The 24,569-nt window shown below is 44.0% G+C and overlaps 1 protein-coding gene across 2 annotated transcripts in view; it reads left to right on the top strand.

Annotated features, from left to right (window-relative positions):
- The window catches only part of ALG14 (ALG14 UDP-N-acetylglucosaminyltransferase subunit), a 119,830-nt gene that overhangs the window by 26,193 nt on the left and 69,068 nt on the right, over positions 1-24,569 (top strand). For both annotated transcript variants that reach the window (XM_062191785.1, XM_062191786.1), the window contains exon 3: positions 19,863-19,994. In XM_062191785.1, coding sequence (XP_062047769.1) covers positions 19,863-19,994 — 132 coding nt within the window. The remainder of the gene's footprint in view (positions 1-19,862; positions 19,995-24,569) is intronic.

Genomic DNA, 24,569 nt, shown 5'->3' with positions numbered 1-24,569 from the left:
AGCTAAATTTTAAATTAATAGGATTTTGTTAATGAAATATTAGAGGTAGGACTACTTTTGTTGCAGAAACCTGTTCATTCAAATAAGACTTTTTTTCTTTGAAAGGCAGAGTAACTGACAGAGAAAGAGACACAGAGAGATTTTCTATCCAGTGGTTTATCTTCTCTCCAGTGGTTCACTCCCCAAATGCCTGTCAGGCCAAAGCCAGGAGCCATGAACTCTGGGTTTCTCATGTGGGTGGCGGGAACACAGGTCCTCAAGCCACATCGCCGACTGTGTCCCGGGAACACTAGCAAGGAGCTGGATTAGAAGAGAGTAGCCAGGATTCAAACCAGGCACTGGGATAAAGAATGCATCCCAGGCAGCGGCTTAACCCGCTGCACGACAACACCTGTCCCCCTGATTTGCTGTATTTTTTGATGGCATATTTAAAATCTTTTAGGTGCATCATTCACCCTATTTGCAGGAATAATTGTTCCTGGTCCCCTTCTAGCTACGGTTCAGCCAGCTTTTCTCTGAGTCGGTTATCCAGCTACTCGTGAGGAGCGGGCTTCCCTTGACTAACAGCCACTGAGATTGCAGAGGGAAAGAGCAGGGAGCTGAGGAAAAAGCACCATTTGGCGTGAAATGACTTACTGGGAAAAGTAGCCTGAAAAGCCTCCTCAAGAAAAAAATAATTTCCACTGGCATTAGTTCTAAAGTAAAGAGTAGCTAGAGTAATACCTTCCAGCAAGAATTGGGTAGTAGCTTTTCCAAATAGAACCGATTACCAGAGCCTGGGAAGGGAATGAAAGTGAAGCCGGAGCTCTTTCTTCCCAGAGAGCGGTAATAGACTTGTTGCTGGGCTGTGGCATACACCCACTGCAAGGCATCGAGGGAAATGAGGCTCAGGACATTGCACTTGGGTGGGGGGGTTGGGACATCTTTTTATTTTTCTTCTGAATTGGAGCCGTGTCTCATAGCTGCCTCCTTTGACAACCTTGCAACTTCTGGGAGAGCGCTGAGTTGGCCCCTTTAGATCACGTGACTACTGAAAAAGCAATTTGGTGACACTTAAATAAAACACTTTCTAAAAACTGTATTTAGAAATTACACAGTGGATTTTTTCACATATAAAACACCAGTGTAAGGGGCGCAAAAGGGATTTGAAGGTTTAGTAATTGCAGCCAACCTTCACTGTCAGGCCACTCTATCAGATTTCCCTGTATAATCAGGCGTGTGATGTGCTCTCAGGAAAGGTTGTTTGTTCATTAAAAATGTTAAATGAGTGCAGATTCTGATCAAGACACTAAGCTGAGTGGATAGTTCAGCACATCTTTATTGGCATGTCCCAGAATTAACTGTGATGGGATTATGAGTAGTTATTTTTCTGTTTGTTTGCTCTTTCTTGTTCCTTCCAAATTTTATTTATTTATTTTTAAGATTTTAGTTATTTATTTGAAAGGCAATGTTACAGCGGAAGAGATGGAGAGAAAGGTCTTCCATTTGCTGGTTCAGTCCCCACATGGCTGCAATGGCTGAAGTTGGGCTGATCTGAAGCCAGGAACCAGAAACTCCCTTCGGGTCTCCCACACAGATGTAGGGGTCCAAGCACTTAGGCCATCTTCTGTTGCTTTCTCGAGCACATTAGCAGGGAGATCAGAATTGGAACAGCTGGGTCTCCTGTGTGGGTGCAGGGGCCAAGGCACTTGGGCCATCTTCCACCGCTATAGCAGGAAGCTGGTTTGGAACTGGAGCAGCTAGGACTTGAACCTGCACCCATATAGGACACCAGCATGGGAGGTGACGGCTTACCCTGCTGCACTACGATGCTGGCCGCTCAGATTTTTTTGGCTACCTTAGTCCTTTCAGAGGCAGTGTGCTCAATGAGCTACCACTAGGCTGCAGCTCTTAAAGGTCCTACGAGCTCTCACATAGCCACAGTGGAGCCCAGACTGCCAGCACTTGAACACTTGGGGACCGACCACGTCCAAACCGGATCCAGACGGTAGTAGTTAACACTGGCAAAGGTTCTTTAATGCGAGGAATAATCAATAGATACACAATAGCAAAATCTTTTTGAGAGACATTAAATATAGTATAAATAAATACAGAAATTACTTTCCTGATGCTTAAAAGTTTATAAAGCTTTATAAATTTTTCCAAATATATAATGCTACAGCAGTCAGAATTCTGTTTTAAAAACACTTTTGAATAATAAATATTTCCTTTCCATTTGCAAGTGATTATGGCAGGCTGTTGGGATCATGAGTGAATGAAAGACCAAAACCATTCTGCCATCATGCAGCTTCCTCAACAGGAACTGACTGGGAAGGCAGTAATACTGAATGTGAATCAGAAAATCATAACGATAACGATTGTTAGTGATTTGGTGTGATGGGAGCATCGCACAGCAATGGAGCATGGGGAATTCTTTTTTTTTTATTTATCTATTTTTTAAAGATTCATTTATTCATTCGAAGGGCTGAGTTAGAGAGGCAGGCAGAGAGAGAGAGAGGTCTTAAATCCGCAGGTTCACTCCCCAGATGGGGGCAATGGCCAGAGTTGGGCCAATCCGAAGCCTCTTCTGGGTCTCCCATATGGGTGCAGGGGCCCAAGGACTTGGGCCATCTTCTACTGCTTTCCCAGGCCATAGTAGAGAGCTGGATCGGAAGTGGAGCAGCTGGTGCTTGAACTGGTGCCCATATAGGATGCCGGCACTGCAGGCGATGTCTTCACCCACTGCACCACAGCACTGGCCCCTGTTATTTTATTTTAACTGCTTCATATCATGCCCTGCCAGGTCTTCTAGAGAAATTTATCACCAAGTTCAGTGCGAGGGTGGGTGATTCTGATGGGGCAGGAAAGCTATGACTGCTTGAAGTTGGGGGCGCCAGGGAGAGGAGCTGTTTCAGGCAGAGGGAATAATGTCTGGAAAAGCCATAGGAGGAGATATTCCCAGGGAAATTACAGGGAGTCCTGGTGCCTGGAGCAGGTTGAGTGGAGAGAGACACTGGCAAGGCAATGAAAGGACAGGCAGGGGCCAGGTGGATTGGGCCTTGGACTCTCAGCAGCACTTCCGTCTTACTCTGAGACAGAGCGACTGCCGTTTTACACAGGCCGCTCTCGCTGTGCTGCAGAGACCGAAGTGAATCCAAGGAAGCTGCGTAGGAGACTGTTGCAGCAGTGGGAGCAAGGGGTAGTGTGGCAGTACGAGTTGGGGAAACATTGATTCTGGACTTCTTTTAAAACAAGAATTAACAGAATTTTCTGGCAAATTGGATATGGGATGTGAGGAAAAGAGAGGAGGAATCAAGTGTGACTTCAAAGCTTTTGGTCTGAGCTTTAAGAATGGAGTTGCCATCACTGACCCTGGGAAGTCTGTAAGTGGAGCAGCCCTGTCTCCGGGCATCTTTATAATGTTTCACGCCTCATTGTAATAAATCAACAGCCTGTGCCTTGGCTGGGCAGACTAGAAACCTTGGGATTCAGAGAGATCTGCATTGATTCAGAACCATGTAATCCTGTGTGCCTACTTTTTTCCCTCACTCCCCTCCTTTTCCCTCACCTATTTTCCTCCTCTCCAGCTCTCTCTTCTCTCAATCACTCTCCCTCTCCCTTTTTCTCTCCAAAAAGGTCCTTCAAGCTTCAGAACTGGTCCTGGAGAGTCCCTCCACATGTATTAAAAACTTCCATTATTCTATGAGCACTTTCCTCATATAGCTTTCTTGTCCATGTTGATGTCAACCCCCCTGCCGCCAGCAGGTGGCAGTGCATCACTGAACATTGAGCTGTTGGACTTGGCACTGCTTTTCAGTAGAGGGCTGAACTTCAGAGGGGCTGATGGGATGAAGTAAACACAACAGACTAATTTGGGAGAAGGTAGAGGGAGAGAGATGGCTTCCACTCTGGTGGGAGAGTGCCTTGTATCATTGCTAGGGGCGGTTTCCTTGCTTATATGTGAAAAGGCTTTTATATGGCTTTGGAACAGTCTTTCCACCTGGAGAAAAAGTTTTGGTTTAAGGACTTTATTTCACAAACACCTTGTTGAGGTTGCAATACTAGTGTATTTGATTCATTGAAATGTAGAACTGCTCACTGGAAGCTTTGCCTCCTCGAAAGTAAAATCGTTGCAAATGAAAACTGAGTAGCAGTTTCTGTGTGTAAAATTTGTTCTGTGTTTTAAGAGGAATACAGGGAAGGAAAGGAAGTGCCTCTTGGCCTCAGGTTTTTGGTGTAGTTGGAGATGGAAGAGCATCAGGTGCTCAAAAGCCTGGGGTGCAGTGTGGGGTGGTTGAAGTCTGGCTACAGAGCACTTATTCTCCCAGACACCACCCTACACCAGTGGTAAGCCGGAGCTCTGACCACTGGAGAAGCTGAACTGAATGGGTTTCAGTTTGGGGAACACCAGACCAAACAGGATTGTGGTGAAACACTGCCTTGAAACAGGGGCTGTAGAAGAGTGAAAAGCTGCCCCGTTCCCACAGTATGTCCCTCTTGAGTGCTCTTTCTTGGCCAGTCTCTGGAGTGCTACATTTCTGTCCTCCAGACGGGGAGCTGAAAGTCAGTTTTGAAGATGCTGATTTGCCTGAGACAAAAGAACTGTAGGTTCTTAGGCCAGTTCTTGCCTGTTGTTTACTCTGTAACATATGGAGCTTCTAGTCTGCCATTTAAACCTCGTTCTTAAATATAAACCTAGACTTCACAGTTGCATTGCTGCGGATATTCTGGGCCAGATAAAGTTCTGTTGGGCGGGAACATCCTGTGTGCTGTGGGATGTGTCGCAGCACCCTGGCCACCATCCACTACATGCCCGTGCACCACCACCATCTCCCCGCCCCACCACCAGTCATGGCAACCCAGTATCTCCAGACCTTGCCAAGTGGGCTGGTGGGGAATGCCCCCTTCCCTCCTTTAACAACATCTGCAGACTCTCAGACGTTTGAGGAAAGCCTCTAATGTAAGTGAAACCCAAACTAACAATCAGTAAAGGGAACTCGAGCAAAGGAATCAGAGAAAAGGACAATGGAGAGAGAAGGGTAGAGGGGGAACTTCAAAGAAAACAGTGATTTTCAAGGGAAAGAGAAACATTGTATCCTTAGGAAAACCAATGAGATCTATTTAAAAAAAGAAAACTTGGAAAGACCCGTGGTTACTAAATTTCAGATTGCAGGAATGGCCTTAGTCAATAAAAGATTCAGGGGTCACATTGGAGATCTCTACTATCAAGTGTAAGAAAAAGAACACTAGAAAAAAGTAAGGAGATGAGACAACCAAACTGGGTGTTGGAGGTCTCCCATTCAGAAAGGGGATAGAAGCGGGGACATTTGAAAACAAAACTGACCCAAGAAAAATTCCCAGCGCTAGAAAGACATGACATTCAAACTGGAAGGGCTGTTCCTACCCCAGCCCAACTGTAGCCATGACAAGGTATTATCTTCTGCAATTTCAGAAATAGTGAGAAAGAGAAGATACCAAAAGCTTCCAGAAAGAACAAGGAAAGGAGATACACTGAGGATCAAAATGAGGGCCAGAACAGCAGTGGGAGGGATTTAAACTGACTGCCCAGATACCCTTTCCTGGAGCCTGTGCCTCACCACAACAGAGGAACCCAAGGAGGAGCCTCAGTGCCGACACCTGGGTACAGTCCAGGGCAGAAGCAAAGGCGTTTCTCAGGATGGCAGTGAAGGGAGTCCCTGTGTGAAGACCTCATAGCTGGGCCTAAGAGAACAACCAGTCAGTAGTGATGCAAGGGGGCAGAGAACTCGAATGGGGATGGCACCAAGAAGGAACTGGAGGTGACCAGTTACTTCAGGGGCTTGACCAAGCTATGGGGCAGACGCTTGGTTCACTGGTTGACGCTTGCCTGGGACACCCACGTCCCATGTTGGAGTGCCTAGGTTCAAGTCCTGCCTCTCCTTCCAATTCCAGCTCCTGCTAACGCACAGCCTGAGAGGCAGCAGGAGATGGCTCAAGTGCTTGGATCCCTGCCTCCTATATGAGAGACCCAGGTCTGGGCCCTGGGTCTGTTGTGGATATTGGTTGATTTTTGTTTTTGTCTTTGAGTATTTTCCTGTGTTTTCTAAGGTTACAATTAGCAAACAACTGTTTTTTATTAACAGAGTTAAAAGGAGATTTAAAACTCCAGTGGAAAAAAAAATAACATTAATATGAAAAATGTATTTTTTTTTTTAATTTTTTGACAGGCAGAGTGGACAGTGAGAGAGAGACACAGAGAAAAAGGTCTTCCTTTGCCATTGGTTCACCCTCCAATGGCCGCCGCGGCTGGCGCGCTGCGGTGGCGCACTGCGCCGATCCGATGGCAGGAGCCAGGTGCTTACCCTGGTCTCCCATGGGGTGCAGGACCCAAGCACTTGGGCCATCCTCCACTGCACTCCCTGGCCACAGCAGAGAGCTGGCCTGGAAGAGAGGCAACCGGGACAGAATCCAGTGCCCCGACCGGGACTAGAACCCAGTGTGCCGGCGCCGCAAGGCAGAGGATTAGCCTATTGAGCTGCGGCGCCGGCCAAAAATGTATTTTCTAAGGAAACAACTCAGACACATACAATAGGCACCAATATTTTGAGCCCAGGTTTTTGTATTTTGGAAGCATGTAAGTTTTGCTGTTACTTTAACAAAGAGGACTTCTTTTGGTTCTTTTTTTGGGGGTTTGTATCAATCAGTGGGGTTTGGTGGTCGCAGGATGTAGCAGGCAGCACCTGTAAGGTTAGCATGCTGTGCTTCCTCTTGCCAACACCTGCTTTGTTCCACGAGGTGGAGTGCTAACTTCAGACACTGCACTGAGACTTGTAAATTCGAAGTGTTTGGTGTCTATCTTCCATAGTCCTCAAACAGTTCTGAAAGAAATGTTTGTAAACTGTATAATTGCAACTGTGGGATTTTGTTTCAGTTCGTAAACTATGTATTACAACTTCCGGTTTGACACAGTTCTGTTTTTAGAGTGTAACTAATATGTACATGCACTTTTCCTCATTCTGGTGGACCTTAAGTATTTTCAGAGATAAGTAAAGGTAAAAATACCGGTAATTTGGAGGAAGACCTGTATAAATAATTTAATATATGAATTAGAAAATATTTACAATTCTTTTCAAAGAGAAATCTTGCTATGCTGTTTCAGTGTATAGATCATTATTTTTAAACTACTCTATCATTTAGATGTATACATGCTTCTAAAGTGTTTTAAATATTCTCTTAAAATTCTCCCTGGATCTTACCCATCCCTCCCTCTGTCAATAGTACTAAGGCAAATTCAGTTAAACTCTCTGACTCAGGTTCTGAATTTATGAAATTAAAATAATTGTGAATAACATATTGTAGTTATTTCAACCTTCTGGTAATTTATGTAGTTTCCCTCTGCCAATTAAATTTGTATTAGAACATACAGAGCACTTAATGTTTTAACAGGCGCTTTTGGCCTGTTCAGCCATAGGTCCTGCAACACAGTTGTGGAGCCTGGTAGTAGGATTCCCACCAGGGATAGCATACATCTGTAAGAGACAGGGCTGTAACTGGTGATACCCTTGCAGTTGTAGTCAGGATTAGGTCGTAAAAGAGAAATTGTTGGTACCAAGGGCTGTTCACTTCATCCTTCAGGTACTTGCTAGATGACCATGACCTGGGAGCTGAGAAAGAAGTGCCACCACACTGAGAGAGCTTTGGGTTCCAGACGGGGTCCTACTGATAGCCAGCTCTGTCCCCTTGGGTGAATCAACCTCTCTAGACCTCAGTCCCCACTGTGTAACAAGGAGGCCTGGCTGAGATAAGGGACGCTTATCTGGCCACCATGACCCCATGACTGGCTCTCAAGTCTGACTTGTCAGAGATTGATGAGGCTGCAGCCCTAGCAACAGCTGGCTCTGTAGGGCTGCCAGCATCTGCCTTGAATCCAGATTTCTGAATACCGTCTTCCTAGATCCCGATTGCCTTGCTCTGTTCACCTACCTGCTAGGTTATGCCATTGCGCTAGTTCCAGGTACAAGTCCCTGTCTGCACCATTTCAACCTGAAATTTACCTATACAAGGGTACATCAATAAGATAATTGAAAAATGGGGTTAAGTTAATTGAAAAATGGGATTAAGAGATAAATTTACTTTGGTGCAATGAAATTTAGGAATCTTTAGTTTTTTCATACTACACGTTTCCATGAACTTTGTGAAGACCCCCTTGGACATGTTTCCTAAGATTGAAACATTTTGTACATAGAATGTTTTAGTGACTCACAAAATTATGCTCAAAACCAGACCACAGGGAAAAATAATCTGCCGCCAGCCTGTTTCCCCATTGTGTTCTCTCCCTTGGCCCCGCCAGCACTGTTCAGCCCAGCTAGAAGCCTGAGAGTTGTCCAGATTCTGCAGCCCCCTTCAGTGCTCCACCCACCACTGCCCTGTGCTTCCCCCACCTGGGGCTGCAGCTGGCCTTCAGGCCTTCAGCCTCACTCTCACAGTAGCATTTCTTGAATGCGGATCTGACTGTATCACCCTCCCACCCCCACACACACACCCCCACCCCACCCCACCCCGTTAAATCCCCATCGGTGGCTGCTTGCTGCCTTTAGATGCAGAGGTGTGCTCCCTCACATGGCTTGGAAGGCCTTGCCTCCAGCTGCATTGCCTGGTACTCCCGGCACGCCGCCATCTAGTTTCCCAAACATGCCATTCCAGGCCTCTTTGCTCCGAAGTACTGCCTGCTCTGCCTGGAAGACCTTCCCTGCCACCCCTAATGTGTGGTTAATTACCTTTCCCTCACAATCCTGATCCGTGAAGCCTAACTTAGCCTATCCAGGTCTGCTTCATCATTTCGCACTTGATGCTATTGTATTAAAAATTGGGTCTTGTGTTTATCTCTTGGCTTGTGGTGATCAGCTTTGCTTTTTGACCTGTCAGTCTGTAGTGAGTTATCGTGAATGTCTTAGTCACTTTTGTGTTCATAGCCCAATTCCTCTCACCTGGTAGATAGGTAGGTGCTCACTGCGTGTTGAATGAGTGAATGAATCTATGCTCATAATGAAGAATATAGCTCTGAAACCCAGCATCAAAAACAGTTGTTTCATGCATGATTTTAATATCTTAAAAAAAAAAAAGATTTATTGGGGCTGGTGCAGTGGCATAGTAGGTAAAGCCTCTTCCTCGATGCCAGCATCCCATAGGAGTGCTGGTTCATGTCCCATCTGCTCTGCTTCCGATCCATTCCCTGCTGTCAGCCTGGAAAAGCAGCAGAAGATGGTCCAGGTGCTTTGGCCCCTGCTACCCACATGAGAGATTGGATGAAGCTCCTGGCCCTGGTCTTCAGCCTGGCTCTGCCCAGGCTGTTGCAACCTCTTGGGGAGTAAACCAGCCAATGGAATATTTCCCCCGACCCTGCTCTCTGTAACTCTGACTTCCAAATTAAAAAAAAAAAAATTTTTTTTTAAGATTTATTTACTTATTTGAAAGTCAGAGTTACAGAGAGAGGGAGAGACAGAAAGAAATAATAATCCATCTACTGGTTCACTCCCCAAATGGCCACAACTGCCAGGGATGGGCCAGGTCAAAGCCAGAAGCCAGGAGTTTCATCCAGGTCTCCCACATAGGTACCGGGGCTCAAGGACATGGGCCACCTTTCATTGCTTTTCCCAGACCAATAGCAGGGAGCTGTGTCAGAAGTGGAGCAATTGGGACATAAACCTGTGCCCTTATGGAATGCTGATGTCACAGGTGGTGACTTTACCACAATGCCAGCCCACTGTCTTTTCTAAGAAAGGGAGAGCTGTTTTAAATTCACAACATTCTAAAGCCAAAGGAAAGCTGTTTCAATTGCAAATGACACCAAACTTAAAACTGGCTTGAACAATAGAATTGTTAAATGTACAAAACAGGAAAAATCAGTCTTACATCTGCAAGACCTGGTGCAGCTGCCCATGGGTATCACTAAGGTGGATCAGGGTCTCTGTGCTCAGTCTTCCGCAGTGGCAGCTCCATTAGGCTTGTGTCAGTGCTGCCACCTGCAGCTCCAAGTGCTCCCATTAGGGTAGCAGAAGCCTGTAACACCTCCTAGCTTCATATTTTGTATTAGACTGAGGAAAAATAGAGCCTCCTACCACCTGGGTTGGGGGAGAGGGGCAGGCGGGGGCAGGGAGAAAGCCTCTTTTTCCCAGAAGCCCCCGCAGACATCGGTTACATTCCCATCTCACAGCCAATCATTGTGGCCAGGAGTGTGGCTTATTCCATGTTGCTTAAGCAGTTCCAGGCCTCCTCTTGGAGCTGGGATTGGCACTGAATGAGACAGGAGTGAATACCACTGAAACCATCCGGCTGAGAATGTGAGAGGAATGAGTTACTAAAAGAAAAACTGGAGCATTGTCAAGGGAAGGGGTCAGCAAAAGCTGGGAGGAAGACAAGTGTTCTTTCATAATGACTTTAAACTGTGGGGCCAGGATCCCACATTTGTTTCAGAAGCAAACTGTTCTTTTATTTCCCTTAAGCTTGAGACCACCAGGCAAGACAGGCTTCTCAGTGAAAGATAGGAGTGGCCTTGGAGTAGAGCTGGAGCGGCAGACTGGTCTGTCTCTGACAAGTCAGACCTGAGAGCCAGTCCTGGGCTCACAGGAGCCCGTTGAGCATTTCTGATCTGTGCCGGGCTTCCTCGTTGCACAGTGGGGGACTGAGGTCTGGAGAGGTTGAGTCACCTAAGGGGACAGGCTTCAGTCTGGAACTCCTAGGTCCCCCACTTACACATGACTTCATAGTGCGCCATCAGCTCCCCTGAAGTGAGCATCCACCAAGAACTTGAAGGACATGCATATTAAAAATGTTTCTGTGGTAAGTTATGGTCATCTGGATTCCAGAATGATGGGCTAAACCATCCAAAATACATTTTTTCAAAAATATATATTGCATTATTTTTGAAAATTACGAAAGAAAACTGAAACCATTTTTGGTTGAATGAAATTTTACCATTTTAGTTTTATCTTGTTTCCAAGATTCTGTAATAGTGTGGCATTCATTAAATAATAAATGCATTGTACATTTCAGTGTGTGGTAACAGCAAAGAATGACTTCATAGACCACTTGATCTGCTCTGTTGTGGTTTATGATGCCATCTGGATTCTTTGGTGGAATTATTTCCATCTAAAACACTATAAACTTCTATTTAGTTTTCAAAAATCTGCAGCCAGATATGTTTGTGGTTTTTAGCAGTGATGTAATTCTGGAACATACTTTGAAAGTTATAAGTTGTCATATACTATTAGTATTTAACTCAGTGTTTCACATAATTTCAGACAAACTAGAAACCTGAAAAAAAAAAAAGAGGCTGTTTCTCTACTTTATTTTTTTACTTTTAAGCGTTCTACTTTTCATGTCTGTCTTGCTAGCATACATTTAGTTATAAATTGGTCAAGTGTGTGTAGAGAGCATTGGGAGGCCCACTGGAAGAAATGGCCACTGCCCCTCTTTAATTAGAAAGCTCAGAGAGATAAGCAAAAAGGAATTTTCAACTAAGATAGGTTTTTTTTTCTATATGTTAGAGTGAGAAGAAGAGAGAAAAGTCTTATTTCTTTGACCAGTTGTATGAGACTAGACCATGTTGTAAGATATGTACATATTGCAAGATATACACACTGAACTCCAGAGAAAGAAAAGACTCAACTAAAACATCCTCTTTTTTAAAGATTTATTTATTTATTTGAAAGGCAGAGTTACAGAGAGCAGAAGCAGAGAGAGAGAGAGAAATAGAGAGAGAGAGAGGTCTCCCATCTGCTGATTCACTCCCTGCATGGCCACAACAGCCAGAGCTGTGCTGATCCAAAGCCAGGAGCCAGGAGCTTCTTCCTGGTTTCCCACGTGGGTGCAGCAGCCCAAGGACTTAAGCCATCTTGTACTGCTTTCCCAGGCCATAGCAGAGAGCTGGGTTGAAAGTGGAGCAGCCGGGATTCGAACTGGCACCCATATGGGATGCCAGCACTGCAGGTGGCAGCTTTACCCACTATGCCACAGCACTGGCCCCTGAAACATCCTTTCTAAGAACACATAACCCAGTTGACTGCCAGGTAGGAGCAAGAGCAGAACAGCAGAATATGCCAGAAGGAACTTGGGGCCTAACACTCAGCAGAAAAGTCTGAATATTTCTAAGGACCTATCTTCTTATTCTGGCCATTTTCCAAAAGGTTCAGGAGATGGGGAAGGGAGTCATTAGTAGCCATCGTAGCTGGGGTTAGTAATCCAAGCCTGCAGTGTAGAACAGAGCACAGAGAACAGAGACAGGTGGAGGTAGGAGCTCAATTCTCAGAGCCAGCAAAAGCAACAAGGCACTCTATGCTTTGAGGCTGTGGATGTAGTGAGTAGGTTAGTTGAAAACAAGGAATGAAAAGAAGATGGCAGGATAGGTGATTGGCTATACATAGGAGCACTAGGAGGCAGGGAGTAAACTTTTTTGAAAGCTGGTCTGGCTGCTCATGTGCTGGATGGGAAGGTGGCTCCTCAGCAGTGAAGCATGGAGGCCGAAGGGGTCTGTAGAAGAGTGAGTCAGCAGTGTATTTCAGGACTCACGGAAGGCTTGGGTTCAGGTGCTGGCACTGTCACCTTGGGAAAGTCTGGACTCCTCATCTGCGAGGTGAGAAGTTTGGATGATCCTGACATACCGTGAGGTTAAGAGCCAGCGTCTTCCCCATCACCATTCCCCAAGACAGACCATGAACTGGATTTCTGGAAGCTGTAGTGTTAGTCAGCTATCTGTTCAGCAGGTGTTTACTGAGGAACCATGATATGTTGGATTACAGTCATGCCCAGAATGAAATCCTTTCCTTTCATAGGGACTTTGATGGCAGGGGAGAGGCACAGGACACACACACACACACACATGAACAGTCTGAGGTGTTGATAACTGCTCTGAAGATGGTAAAATAAGACACTGTGGTAGAGCATGAGCATGTTTTGGGGGAGAACTGACTCCGCTCTGAGGAGACAATGTTGAAACGAGATCTGATTTGCAGGAAGCAGGTAATTATGTGACAATCTAAGGGGGAAGCAGACTTAGCAGAAATGAACAGAAAAGGCCCTTTGACAGAGTCAGGGAACAGACACAAGGCCAGTGAGTGAACAAGGAGGGACTGGAGAAGCAAACCAGTTCCAGATGCCATGCAACACTGGGAGCAGTGGTAGGGAAAAGGGGCTTTATCCTGGGTGCACTGGAAAACCTTTGGAAGCTTTTAAGAAGGAGAATAAAAGTACCTGCTTATATTATAAAAAGATGACCCTAGGGATTCTGAGGAGTATAAATTGTAGGAGAGCAAGAAAAGCAAAGAGACTAGTTCAGAGGCTATTATATTAGTCAAGGTGGGAGATGTTGATGTCTTGAACCATGGGAGAAGCTGGGACATTTGGAGTAAGTAGATAGCTATGGAATGTGTGTAGAAGCATTAGAAGAAGGCAACCTGGGGGCAGCCCCAACGCAGGTCTTCATATGTATGCAGGAAATCTATGATAGACTATACTGATATATTGATTTATAGGTTGGGAATGCAGAAGGAGTAGCATGTTTTAGTGGTGAATATAATCATTCAGTTTTGAGTCATTGTAGAAAAGCCTAATGGATAGAGGAACATGTACACACACAAAGTATGTTTGCCAGTGCCATTAGAATGCATTGAGAGCAAGCTTAGCAGCCCATGGTGTCCCTCAAAGGGAGAATTTCTTTCCCTGAGTCTCTGTAAGAATCCAGGAAAATACTGGCCCTGCTTGGGTCACATGGCCACTCCTGAACCAAATGGTGGGTCTGGGAGTGGGGGGTTAGGGTGGTAAAATGAGGGCATCATCTCTGCAGACATTACAGGACATAAAGGAGTGTGAGGGACAGTTCCCTCAAGATAAAAACGCAGACAAACAAAAACAGTATGTCTGTGAAGATGCTTTCATTTGGATTTCTCCAGGTGCTGCACCCCTGGGGAATTCCTGGCCAAAGCTGGTAGGCAGGCCCGAATTATCGCTCTGGCTCTCAACTTCTGTCCCACTCTTTTATCTTCAAAGGAACTTTTGCTGAGATGCTAATTCAAGCCTTCTGTTGATATTTTTTCTCCATTGACTTCTTTATATGTATTTGAGAATTTTCTAAAACTATGTAAAATAATAACTCTTAAGATTTTGCTATATACTGGCTCTCAGTGTTTCCTTTAGTTGGCATGTGGCACCAAAAAACTTGGCACCCAACTTCCGAGATTCAAGCATGGCTATTCTGAAGGCCTGATCCCTGTCAAGATGGCCCCAGATCCCCATTCGCTTGACTGCACGGTTGCATGCCAGATATAATAATCAGTTCAGAAGAGACTACTTCTAGCAGTTCTAGGTGCAGAATGGGATGCTGTGCTTACTCTAACCTAGCAAGCCACCTTCTTCTTTGTGCCCACACCTCAGAGCTCCAGGGCACTCCTATCTCATGGTCCTGTGATCTGAGAAAAGACCCACCAATGCTGAGAGAAGTTCCCTGAGGCCCTTGTGAGTGGTCAGTTTCAGAGAGGGCTCTAGATTGTCTGCCTAGAACACCTTCTTAAGGCCAGGGGCATCTGGCTTTGCTTCATCTCCTTCCTTCCTTCTTTGCCCCACATCCCTAGGGCTTGGTGCCTCCTGGCTCAGGCTGTTTATAAATCCTAATTCCCGGGGCCGGCACTGTGGCACAGCAGGTTAAAACCCCAGCCTATAGTACCAGCATCCCATTTGGGCACCGGTTCAAGTCCCTGCTGCTCCACTTCCTATCCAGCTTCCTGCTAATGCACCTGGGAAAGCAGCAGAGGATGGCCAAAGTACTTGGGCCTGTGCTGCACCCAAGTGGGAGACCTGGAAGAAGCTACTGACACCTGGCTACTGGTTTTGGATTGGCTCAGCTCTGGCTGTTGGGGCCATTTGGAGAGTGAACCAGTGGATTAAAGACCTCTCTCTCTGTCCCTAGCTCTTTCTGTAACTCTTTAAAATAAATAAAATAGATCTAAATAAATAATAAATCCTGGCCGGCGCCGTGGCTTAACAGGCTAATCCTCCGCCTTGCGGCGCCGGCACACCGGGTTCTAGTCCCGGTTGGGGCGCCGGATTCTATCCCGGTTGCCCTTCTTCCAGGCCAGCTCTCTGCTATGGCCCGGGAAGGCAGTGGAGGATGGCCCAAGTGCTTGGGCCCTGCACCCGCATGGGAGACCAGGAGAAGCACCTGGCTCCAGGCTTCGGATCAGCGCGATGCGCCGGCCGCAGCGGCCATTGGAGGGTGAACCAACGGCAAAAAGGAAGACCTTTCCCTCTGTCTCTCTCACTATCCACTCTGTCTGTCAAATAAATAAATAAATAAATAAATAATAAATCCTAATTCCTTACTTTGTTCAAGCCTTTTCCTTTAATCCCAGGAATTCCTTTCAGTTCAATTTGTTGAGTGGTCCTTGGAAATAAGACCCTAACTAAGAACTCTCAAATTACCTCTTTCATGTCCTTTTTATATTATCAGTTTATCTCAGATGGGTAATAAGATGATTGAGTTAATTTATACAAATGTCTAATGACATAGTGAATCATTTTCCAATAAGTATTGAGCACCAGCTATAACCAGGTACTAATATCAGTACTGAGATTGCTGTGATTACAATTCCTGGCCTCTTTGGGTAAATCATATTCTAATGTAGGAGATGGACAATAAAAAACAATATATTATATTCTAGTATAGTAAATGCTGCTTTAAAACAGTCAGCAAGCTAGGTGGTGGGGAAGGGAACCATATGTGTACATGTGGGTGCTGGAGGGTGGCAGTGATGAGAGAGAAGGTTATTTTAGAAAGGCCAGTCAGAAAGGTGCCTCTGAGGAGGACTGGCCTGGCAAGATGGTGGGGGTGCATGTGGATTTAGAGAGCAATCTCTGGTAGGATTTCCAGTAACCTCAGCTTACCAAAAAATAATAATGTGGATGGGACGTGGAGGTGGAAACTTTTCTAGAATAAAGTCATAGGCCAGAAAAGTGGCAGTGTATGGACTCTCCTCGTTAGTCATTTTTTCTCACAGATAGGACTTTAAGCTTGGTTTTCTTCCTAGCTGCCACTTAAACCCTCATCCGTGACTTTAATGCAGATTCTGCCATCGCACTGACTACCTAGGCTGTCCTGAGTAGATATCATTCCCTGAACTTGGAAGAAGCGACGCATTGCTGGACCCTATGGTTAAACACACATTTTGTCTGTTTTAACTGGGACATTCTGAGAGCAGAATGTGTCCCTGTTAATAATTCTACCGAGACAACAGGTGTAAACTGGGAGTATCCTCTGCAAACTGGCTGACTGGTCACTATAGGTATGTGGTGACCATTAGCTCTAGCACACAAGGAAAACCAAGACCCCCTCCCCAGCTAAGCATTTGGTCTGCAAGCTGAAATGTTGGCACTTGCATGTCACATCCAAAAGTTAAAAAAAATAAGTTATCAAACTTTAGTTACTAATTTTATTATCGTACCTTATTCCTGCTTTTTCAGTTTACTTCCCAGAGGTCCGTCAGGTCCCATCCCACAACATGCCTCTGCTAGTGTTTCTTCTTCTTCAGAGAGTGGACTGGCACTTCTTAAACCCATTTGCTAGGTTGCTTTGGGCTGCTGCCCGGGGTGAGACGTAGTCTGTTCTTCCATGTTGAGGTCCAGGAAAGTGCTTTCCAGCCCAGATACCCTTGTCCAGATACCCTTGTGTATTTGCCTCTCTGGATCCAAGATGGAATCAGAGGAGCTAGAGTCAAATCCTCACCCTTCTAGTCCCTAGGCTTAGAATATAATAGGAATGCTCTTCATTGCCCCTTTACAAAGTCATGTGATTACAGCTTTAAAAAATATTAAAGGAACATGAGACACACCCTGATTTTTTTTTTTAAAGAAAATATAGAGATGTTGAGATCAGGCCACAAAATCTAAAACAAATTTATAATAGACCCCTACTTAAGCTATGACAATAATAATCACAATAGCTTGAGTTTATATTTGATTCAAATGTATTTTGTAGTACAGTCTGTTATCTGAAACCCTATAAAAACTGGGGGAGTTTTTTTTAAGTGTTTCAGAAACTTATTTAACAGCAAAATCTTATTTGAATTGGTATGAGGCTTATATACTCTATTTATTTTAGTTGATGTGAATACTCATGTTTTGCTGCAGAAACATTAATGTTTATTACTTGCCCAAACTCCAAAGGAAGATATTATATATAATACCTGATGGATGTACCACATTATCTGTCTCAACACTTCTGACACAGAAGATTCCTGAGAAGAGATTTAGACTCCACAGATTTATTAATCTGTTACTCATTTTCAGTTCATAAGTCCACAAATTAGGCAAGCACAGATCTCAAACAAATTTGTCTCCGGCTTGGTTACTGTTCCCTGAATGGTCATTAGTTTGGGAACAGCTCGTTATTAGTTTCTAGTTGAAGATTTAGTACCCTAAGCCTTTGGAAGGAAAAAAAAAAACCCAGTTATTTGACAGATAATAGATAAGTAAATAAAAATAATGAAGAACCTATAGAGCCCAGCTCTCCATGCCCCACTATTGTGCTGTGGAAAGAAGAGGCCATAGCCATCACCTTCATGCAGGGGCACAGAGTGGTCGCATGTGCCCTCCATTTTCACTTTGTGCTGAATGTGTGATACACACACTCCTGCCTTCATGGAGCATAACCAAAGCCTGCAAACACAATTTCACACCTTTTTTCTGAGTGCAAAAAAAAAAAAAAAAAAACCTTAGGACAAGTAGTTATGTGTTTTTTATTGGTTTCGAAAAAGGCTTCACTATTTTTCTAGAGGAGCATATTGTTCCTCACAGCCAAATGTGAAGGGGGAAGTATTAAATATTTGGTTTTTTTACTCTCTGACTTTAACTGTATGGCAGCCAGGCTGCAAGAAAACTGCTAGTGATTCTTACTTCCTGTACTCAATCCTTGGGTAGTCCCTTTCATAATGAATGGGGCTGACCTGTGTTACCAGCAGGATCTTGCGGACGTGATAAAGCGTGACTTGCAGGGTTGGGTCATAAAAGGCATTGTGGTTTCTGCCTCGATCTCTCCTGGAGCATGCGCTTTGGGGAAACTAGTTGCTATATAATGACAACGTTCAAGTAGCCTTATGGAAAGGTCCATGTTGCAAGGAACTAAGTCCATCAGCTAGCAAACAGCACTGAATCGCCAGACTTCACTGGTACCTGTCAAGCCTTTAAATGATTGCAGCCCCAAGCAACAACTTTAAGTTCATCAGATACTCTAAGCAAGAATAACCAAGCTGCACCACTCCTGGATTCCCAATCCATAGTAACTGAGAGAAGCAAATAATATTTGTTTGAAGCCACTAGATTTTGAGTAATTTATTACATAGCAATAGGTAGCCAAAATACCTGGAACTCTGACTCAGAGAAAATATGTTGATTTTCCTGATTATGAAAATAATAATATTCTTACTATAAATTTAAAACAGATATGTATGTGTGTGTATATATATATGATTGGGAAAATGAATATATACTAAAATGTCATCTTTTTTGTAATTTATTACATGTAATTCCAGATTGTCTGTGTGCAGATACTAGTATGTGTATGTATATGCAAATATGTGTTAGTGTCTCTGGTGCTTTGTTCAAAGATACTGGGTTATATTGAGCATACTGTCCTACAGCTTGAATAAGCCAATTATCTCTGTACATCTTTCATGTCATTTGTTAAACAAGTATGCATAAAAATGCTGTACCAACATAAACATCCTCTCTGTCTCTCTCTCTCACTATCCACTCTGCCTGTCAAAAAAAAAAAAAAACATAAACATCTTTAGATTCAGTTTTCCACAAATTTGGAAGAGTACCATCATAAATCCCCATATATTTCATGGGCATATGTATGGATTATTGGAGAATATTTGATCTGTTGCAAATTTCCAACAGTACAGATAATAATACAGTGGACAAACCTATGGGTAAACCTGTGGGATGTATTTCCAGAAGAAGAAATACTGGATGAAAGGTTGACATATTTAAAATACTTCCCACTTACCCTCCCCAAAAGTATGCCAATGTATTTGCTCAGAGAATGCATCTGTTTCCTTATACCTTCAGCAACACAAAATATCCACAATCTTTGCTAGGCGGGTTGGTGAAAACTGTTTTCTTTTGTTCTTGTGTTGATAGTCTTTTTTGGTTTGTTGGTTATTGATACTTATTCTGTTTAGAATTATTTATCCATCTTTGCCCATCACGATGCTAGGAGTGTTTTTGTTGGTTTGGTTTTTATTTATTTATTTGAAAGTCAGAGTTACAGAGAGAGGGAGAGACAGATTCTCCATCACCAGTGTACTTCCCAGATGGCCATGTGGCCAGGGTCAGGCCAGGCCAAAGCCAAGAGCCAGGAGCTTCTTCCAGGTCTCCCATGTGGATGACAGGGGTCCAAGCACTTGGGCTGTCCTCTGCTGCCTTCCCCAGGCTACCAGCAGGGAACTGGATCAGAAGCAGAGTAGCTGGGGCTTGAACCGGCCCAAATATGGGATGCCAGCATCACAGGTGGTGGCTTTAACCCTCTACACCACAATGCCAGCCCAAATACTAGGTTATGTATCTTATATATTGATTTGTAAAAATTCTGTGTTTTTATATATTAAGCTATTTTCCTAAAATATCTTATTGACCATTTCCCCCAACTTATTGTTGATACTGTAACATTTTTTGAATCATATTTTGGATTTTTTCATCATAACTGAATGATGCGTTATGTGAAGATTGAATTAGACTTCCCAACTCTGATTGAAAAGTAGCTAGAATGAAAATGATAAGCCAGAAAGCATCTCCTACTTCTGCATTTAACTTTGGTATCAATGACCCAGTTGGTTTGGATTTCTGTTTCCTTCTAGCGTACCAAGTACTACCTTCACCGAATTCCCAGAAGCCGTGAGGTTCAGCAGTCCTGGCTCTCCACGGTGATCAGCACTTTGCATTCCATGTGGGTGTCCTTCCCCCTGATCTACCGAGTGAAGCCTGATCTGGTATGTAAGACCATCATAGGGAGAGGGATCTTAACTCTCCTGGGAATCTTTCGTTAGTTAACAAGATGTATTGTTTTCTTAAACAGCTGCCATTTATCAGTGTACCAATGGAGTACTAGCCTTTATACTAATGAATATTAAAAACTTAGCCATTAAATTACACTTTGCTATAACAGATAAGAAATACACTTTCCCTTTCTAGCTATACCTTGATCTCTAAGTTTGGCCTTTAGTCTTCCTTGTCCCCAGTGATTACCACTAGCATATAAATATCTTTAACCAATTTTTACATGTATTCACCTGTGTTTCCTAGCTGGCGTCACGTGCTTGTCAAGCCAAAAAGGGCCAGTCATTTACTCCTTTTCTTTTTTTTTTTTTTAAGATTTATTTATTTTATTTGAAAAAGTTACAGAGAGGTAGAGGCAGAGAGGGAGAGAGGTCTTGCATCTAGAGGTTCATACCCCAGATGGCCACAATGACTGGAGCTGTGCCAATCCAAAGCCAGGAGCCAGGAGCTTCTTTCAGATCTCCCACGCAGGTACAGGGACCCAAGGACTTGGGCCATCTTCCGCCGCTTTCCCAGACCAGAGCAGAGAGCTGGAATGGAAGTGGAACAGCCAAGACTCAAACTGGTGCCCATATGGGATGCCAGTACTGCAGGCAGTGGCTTTACCTGCTAAGCCGCAGCGCTGGCCCCTGCTCATTTTCAATTGCCATTTTTGTTTTTGTCACAACTCTGTTACCAGCCAGATATGGCATACAGTAGGCAGAATGTCATACAGACTCAAGTTTTATGGGAAAAGAATATGGGAGTTAGAAAGGTGAAAATTTCATTAGTGCATTCTATGTTCAAACTTACTTTCCTCATCTATGGAAGTCTTGAGTTCTCTGTGGTCTTTAGAATGAATTCCTATTATTAATTTTTTTTAAGAGTTACTTATTTTATTTGAAAGGCAGTTACAGAGAGGCAGAGGCAGAGAGAGAGAGAGAGAGAGAGAGATCTTTCATCTGCTGGTTCACTCCCCAGATGGCTTCAATGTCTGGAGCTGAGCTGATCTGAAGCCAGGATCCGGGAGCTTCTTTCAGATCTCACACGTGGGTGCAGGGGCCCAAGGACTTGGGCCATCTTTCACTGCTTTTCCAGGCCATCACAGGGAGCTGGATTGGAAGTGGAGCAGCTGGGACTTGAACCGGCTTCTATATGGGATGCCAGCATTGCAGGTGACAGCTTTACCCATTATGCCACAGCACCGGCCCCCTGAAGTTCTATTATTGAATTCCAAATGTATTTCAGTGGACAATTCAGGTGAGTGGATAGGATATCACAGGGTGTACAAAGTTTGTGAATAATAATACTCCCATTCCTGTAGAAGGCAGAATCCTTTAGCTGGCATAACCTGAAAGGAAAGTCTTTGCTTGCTTTGTGAATACACAAGTTCTGGCACAGTTTATGTTATTCTTGTGAATGGTTCAACAGACATGCATTTAACTGCCATGATTTGGAAAGGTCTCTATGAATTTGGTCATCACCTTTCTTCAGCTAGCTTGTAGTGCAAGTCCCTCTTTAGGATGAGAATTTTAGAAGCTAAAAGCTGAGTTTTCTACATGACTCATGAGATTGTTTTTAAAAAGATATCATTTGTACAGTGAAATACAGAGACTTTAAGTGTGTAGTTTGACCACACCCCTTTCAAGATACAGAACATTTTCCATCACCCTGGAATATTTTCTCTGTTTCTTCTCAATCGATCCCTGCCCTTAAATAACCACTGTTCTTATACCTATCACGATAATTTTTTAATATTTCTTTTCAAATTCTTGACAAAATGAGTTTATCTCAGTCTCCAACCACATGTCTAGTAAGTGGAATTATATTTCCCTAAAAGATTATTATTGTCCCAAAAGGCTTAATTTATTTATCTTTTTTTAAAGATTTATTTATTTATATATTTAGTTGAAAGGCAGAGTTACAGAGTCAGAGGCAGAGAAGGAGAGAAAAGTCTTCCATTCATTGGTTCACTCCCCAGATGGCCACAATTGTTGGATGCGGGCTGATCCAAAGCCAGGGACCCAAAGACTTGGGTCATGTTCTGCTTTCCGGGGCCAGAGTAGAGAGCTGGATCAGAAGTGGAGCAGCTTGGACTTTAACCAGTACCCATATAGGATGCCAGCACTGCAGGTGATGGCTTTACCCACTACACCACAACACCAGCCCCTTAATTTATTTCTAAAACTCAAGAGACAAGCAAAAGGGAAGAAAATGGCTTCAGTATTTTAAACTGGAAATTTTAGGTTCACATTTACTAACTCACAAGAGAGGTGTGGCCATTTCCATTGGCAACAGTGAGCTTAAGGGCTCATTCATCAGGACTCAGAGCTGTTAATGCTCAGGAGAAAACCGTGCATGGTGGGTGTCATACAGTGAGTTCAGAGCAGCTCTGAGGACTGTCTGGCCCAAGTTTCTGATCCCCTTGCACTAAGATACCTTGTGGGATGTGGGACATATCCTTGTTCCAGGCCCACTGTGGCTTTTATTTTGTTTTAGTTCCCTTTTGGCCCTCATTCTGCACCTTAAAATGAAAGAATTGAACTAGGTACCATGTCAGCTTTCTTCTAAGCTAGACTAAACTTGTATGAGCACCATAAATTTGCTTGTAAAAAGTGGAAGGAGGAAAAAGATTATGATGTTACTAAGGAACAAGAGGAGGAAGGGGTAAAGGTAAAATACGTATTTCTGTTTTAAACTGAGTTAGTTAAAAAAATTATCTGAAACCTGAAAATTATCCAGTCAGCTACTGTAGTATTGTTGGCATTTCCAAGTGAGCTCCCAGTTAGTGGATTCCCCTTTTACAGAAAAGAAAGTTAGATTGTCTTTTTCATTTATTTAATTTTATTTATTTATTTTTGCTGTATTGAAAAGAGAACTATAACATGCAGATCTCTCCCGTATTCATCTGCAATGCATTGAACGTTTGTGCCTTCTCACAATCCTAACCGCCAGGTGAGAGTGTTAGAAGGTAGCACCTTTGAAAGGTGATCAGGTCACAGGGGCAGAGCCCTAAGAAGTGGGGCTAGTGCCTTTCTGAAGGAGGTCCAGGAATGATCTCTTGCGCCTGCCACCGTGTGCAGTTACAGTGAGAAGTCTGCCTGCGAGGAAGCAGGCCCACACCAGAAGCTGAATCAGCAGGCACCTTGAACTTGGGCTTCCTGGGCTCCAGACCTGTGAGAAATAAATATCTGGTTTGCAAGCCCTCAGCTTATGATATTTTGTTACAATAACCAAAATGGACTAGAATGTCATCGTTAGCTTTTTTATGACTTTCATCACAGAGCACCGTTCCTTCTTTAAAAAAAAAAAAAAGTCTAGGGAAAAGCCCACTTTTAGAAACAATAGCTGCAACAGTCTTTAAAATGAAAATTACCACAGTTGTCCAAACAGCTTTAACCGTGTGCCTGAATTCCTAAGTCTGCTGATCCATTCAGTTGTCTCTGGCCCTCACTTTGTCATCTACAAAACATAAAAACACTTCGTTATTTCCTGAATGACTGCTGAGTAATAGAATGTTTTGGGGTTTTGAAATTGAAATTCTGCCTGGTACTAATAGCTAACGTGTATTAAGCAGTGATATGCGTCAGACCTGGTACTAAGCACTTTGTATACATGTCAGATGAGAAAGATAGTAATGCTACTTGCATTTAATGGGAGCGGAAACTGAGGCAATAAGATGTGAAGAGTTTGTACAACCAATAAAAAATAGAGCCAGGGGGCTGGTGCTGTGGTGCAGTGGGTTAACGCCCTGGCCTGAAGCGCCGGCATCCCATATTGGCGCCGGTTCAAGACCTGGCTGCTCCGCTTCCAATCCAGCTCTCTGCTATAGCCCGAGAAAGCAGTAGAAGATGGCCCAAGTCCTTGGGCCCCTGCACCCGCGGCAGGACCCAGAAGAAGCTCCTAGCTCCTGGCTTTGGATCAGCACAGCTCCAGCTGCTGTAGCCAATTGGGAAGTGAACCAGCAGATGGAAGACCTCTCTCTCTCTCTCTCTCTCTCTCTCTCTCTCTCTGCCTCTCCTCTCTCTGTGTAACTCTGACTTTCAAATAAATAAATATTAGGAAAAAAAACAGAGCCAGAACTAGAATCCAGCTCTTTCTGATTCCAAAGCCCAAGGATTAACCACTAATCTATATACCTCCATTTCTGGCTCCCACCACAGAAGATGTATGCATTTATCCAGAGCAATTAAGACTCAACGAATAGGGGCTGGCATTGTGGTGTAGCAGGTTAAGTAACCACCTGTGATGCCAGCATCCTATATGAGTGTCGTGGCTGCTCCACTTCTGATCTAGTTCCCTGATAATGGCCTGGGAAAGTAGCAAAAGAGGGTCTAAGTACTTGGGCCCCTAACAGCTATGTGGGAAACTCCTGGCTTCTGAATTTGGCCTAGCCCAGCCCTGATGATTGCAAGCCATTTGGGGAGTGAACCAGCAGATGGAGGATCTCCCTCTGTCTTTCCCTGTCTCTCTGTAACTCTACCTTTCAAATAAATAAAATAAATTTTTAAAAAAAGGTGCAATGAATA

The sequence above is a fragment of the Lepus europaeus genome, chromosome 5 (assembly GCF_033115175.1).
Source record: "Lepus europaeus isolate LE1 chromosome 5, mLepTim1.pri, whole genome shotgun sequence".
Lineage (NCBI taxonomy): Eukaryota > Metazoa > Chordata > Mammalia > Lagomorpha > Leporidae > Lepus > Lepus europaeus.
The sequence above is the reverse complement of the archived record's forward strand: the minus strand, read 5'-3'. Positions and strand labels throughout refer to the sequence as shown.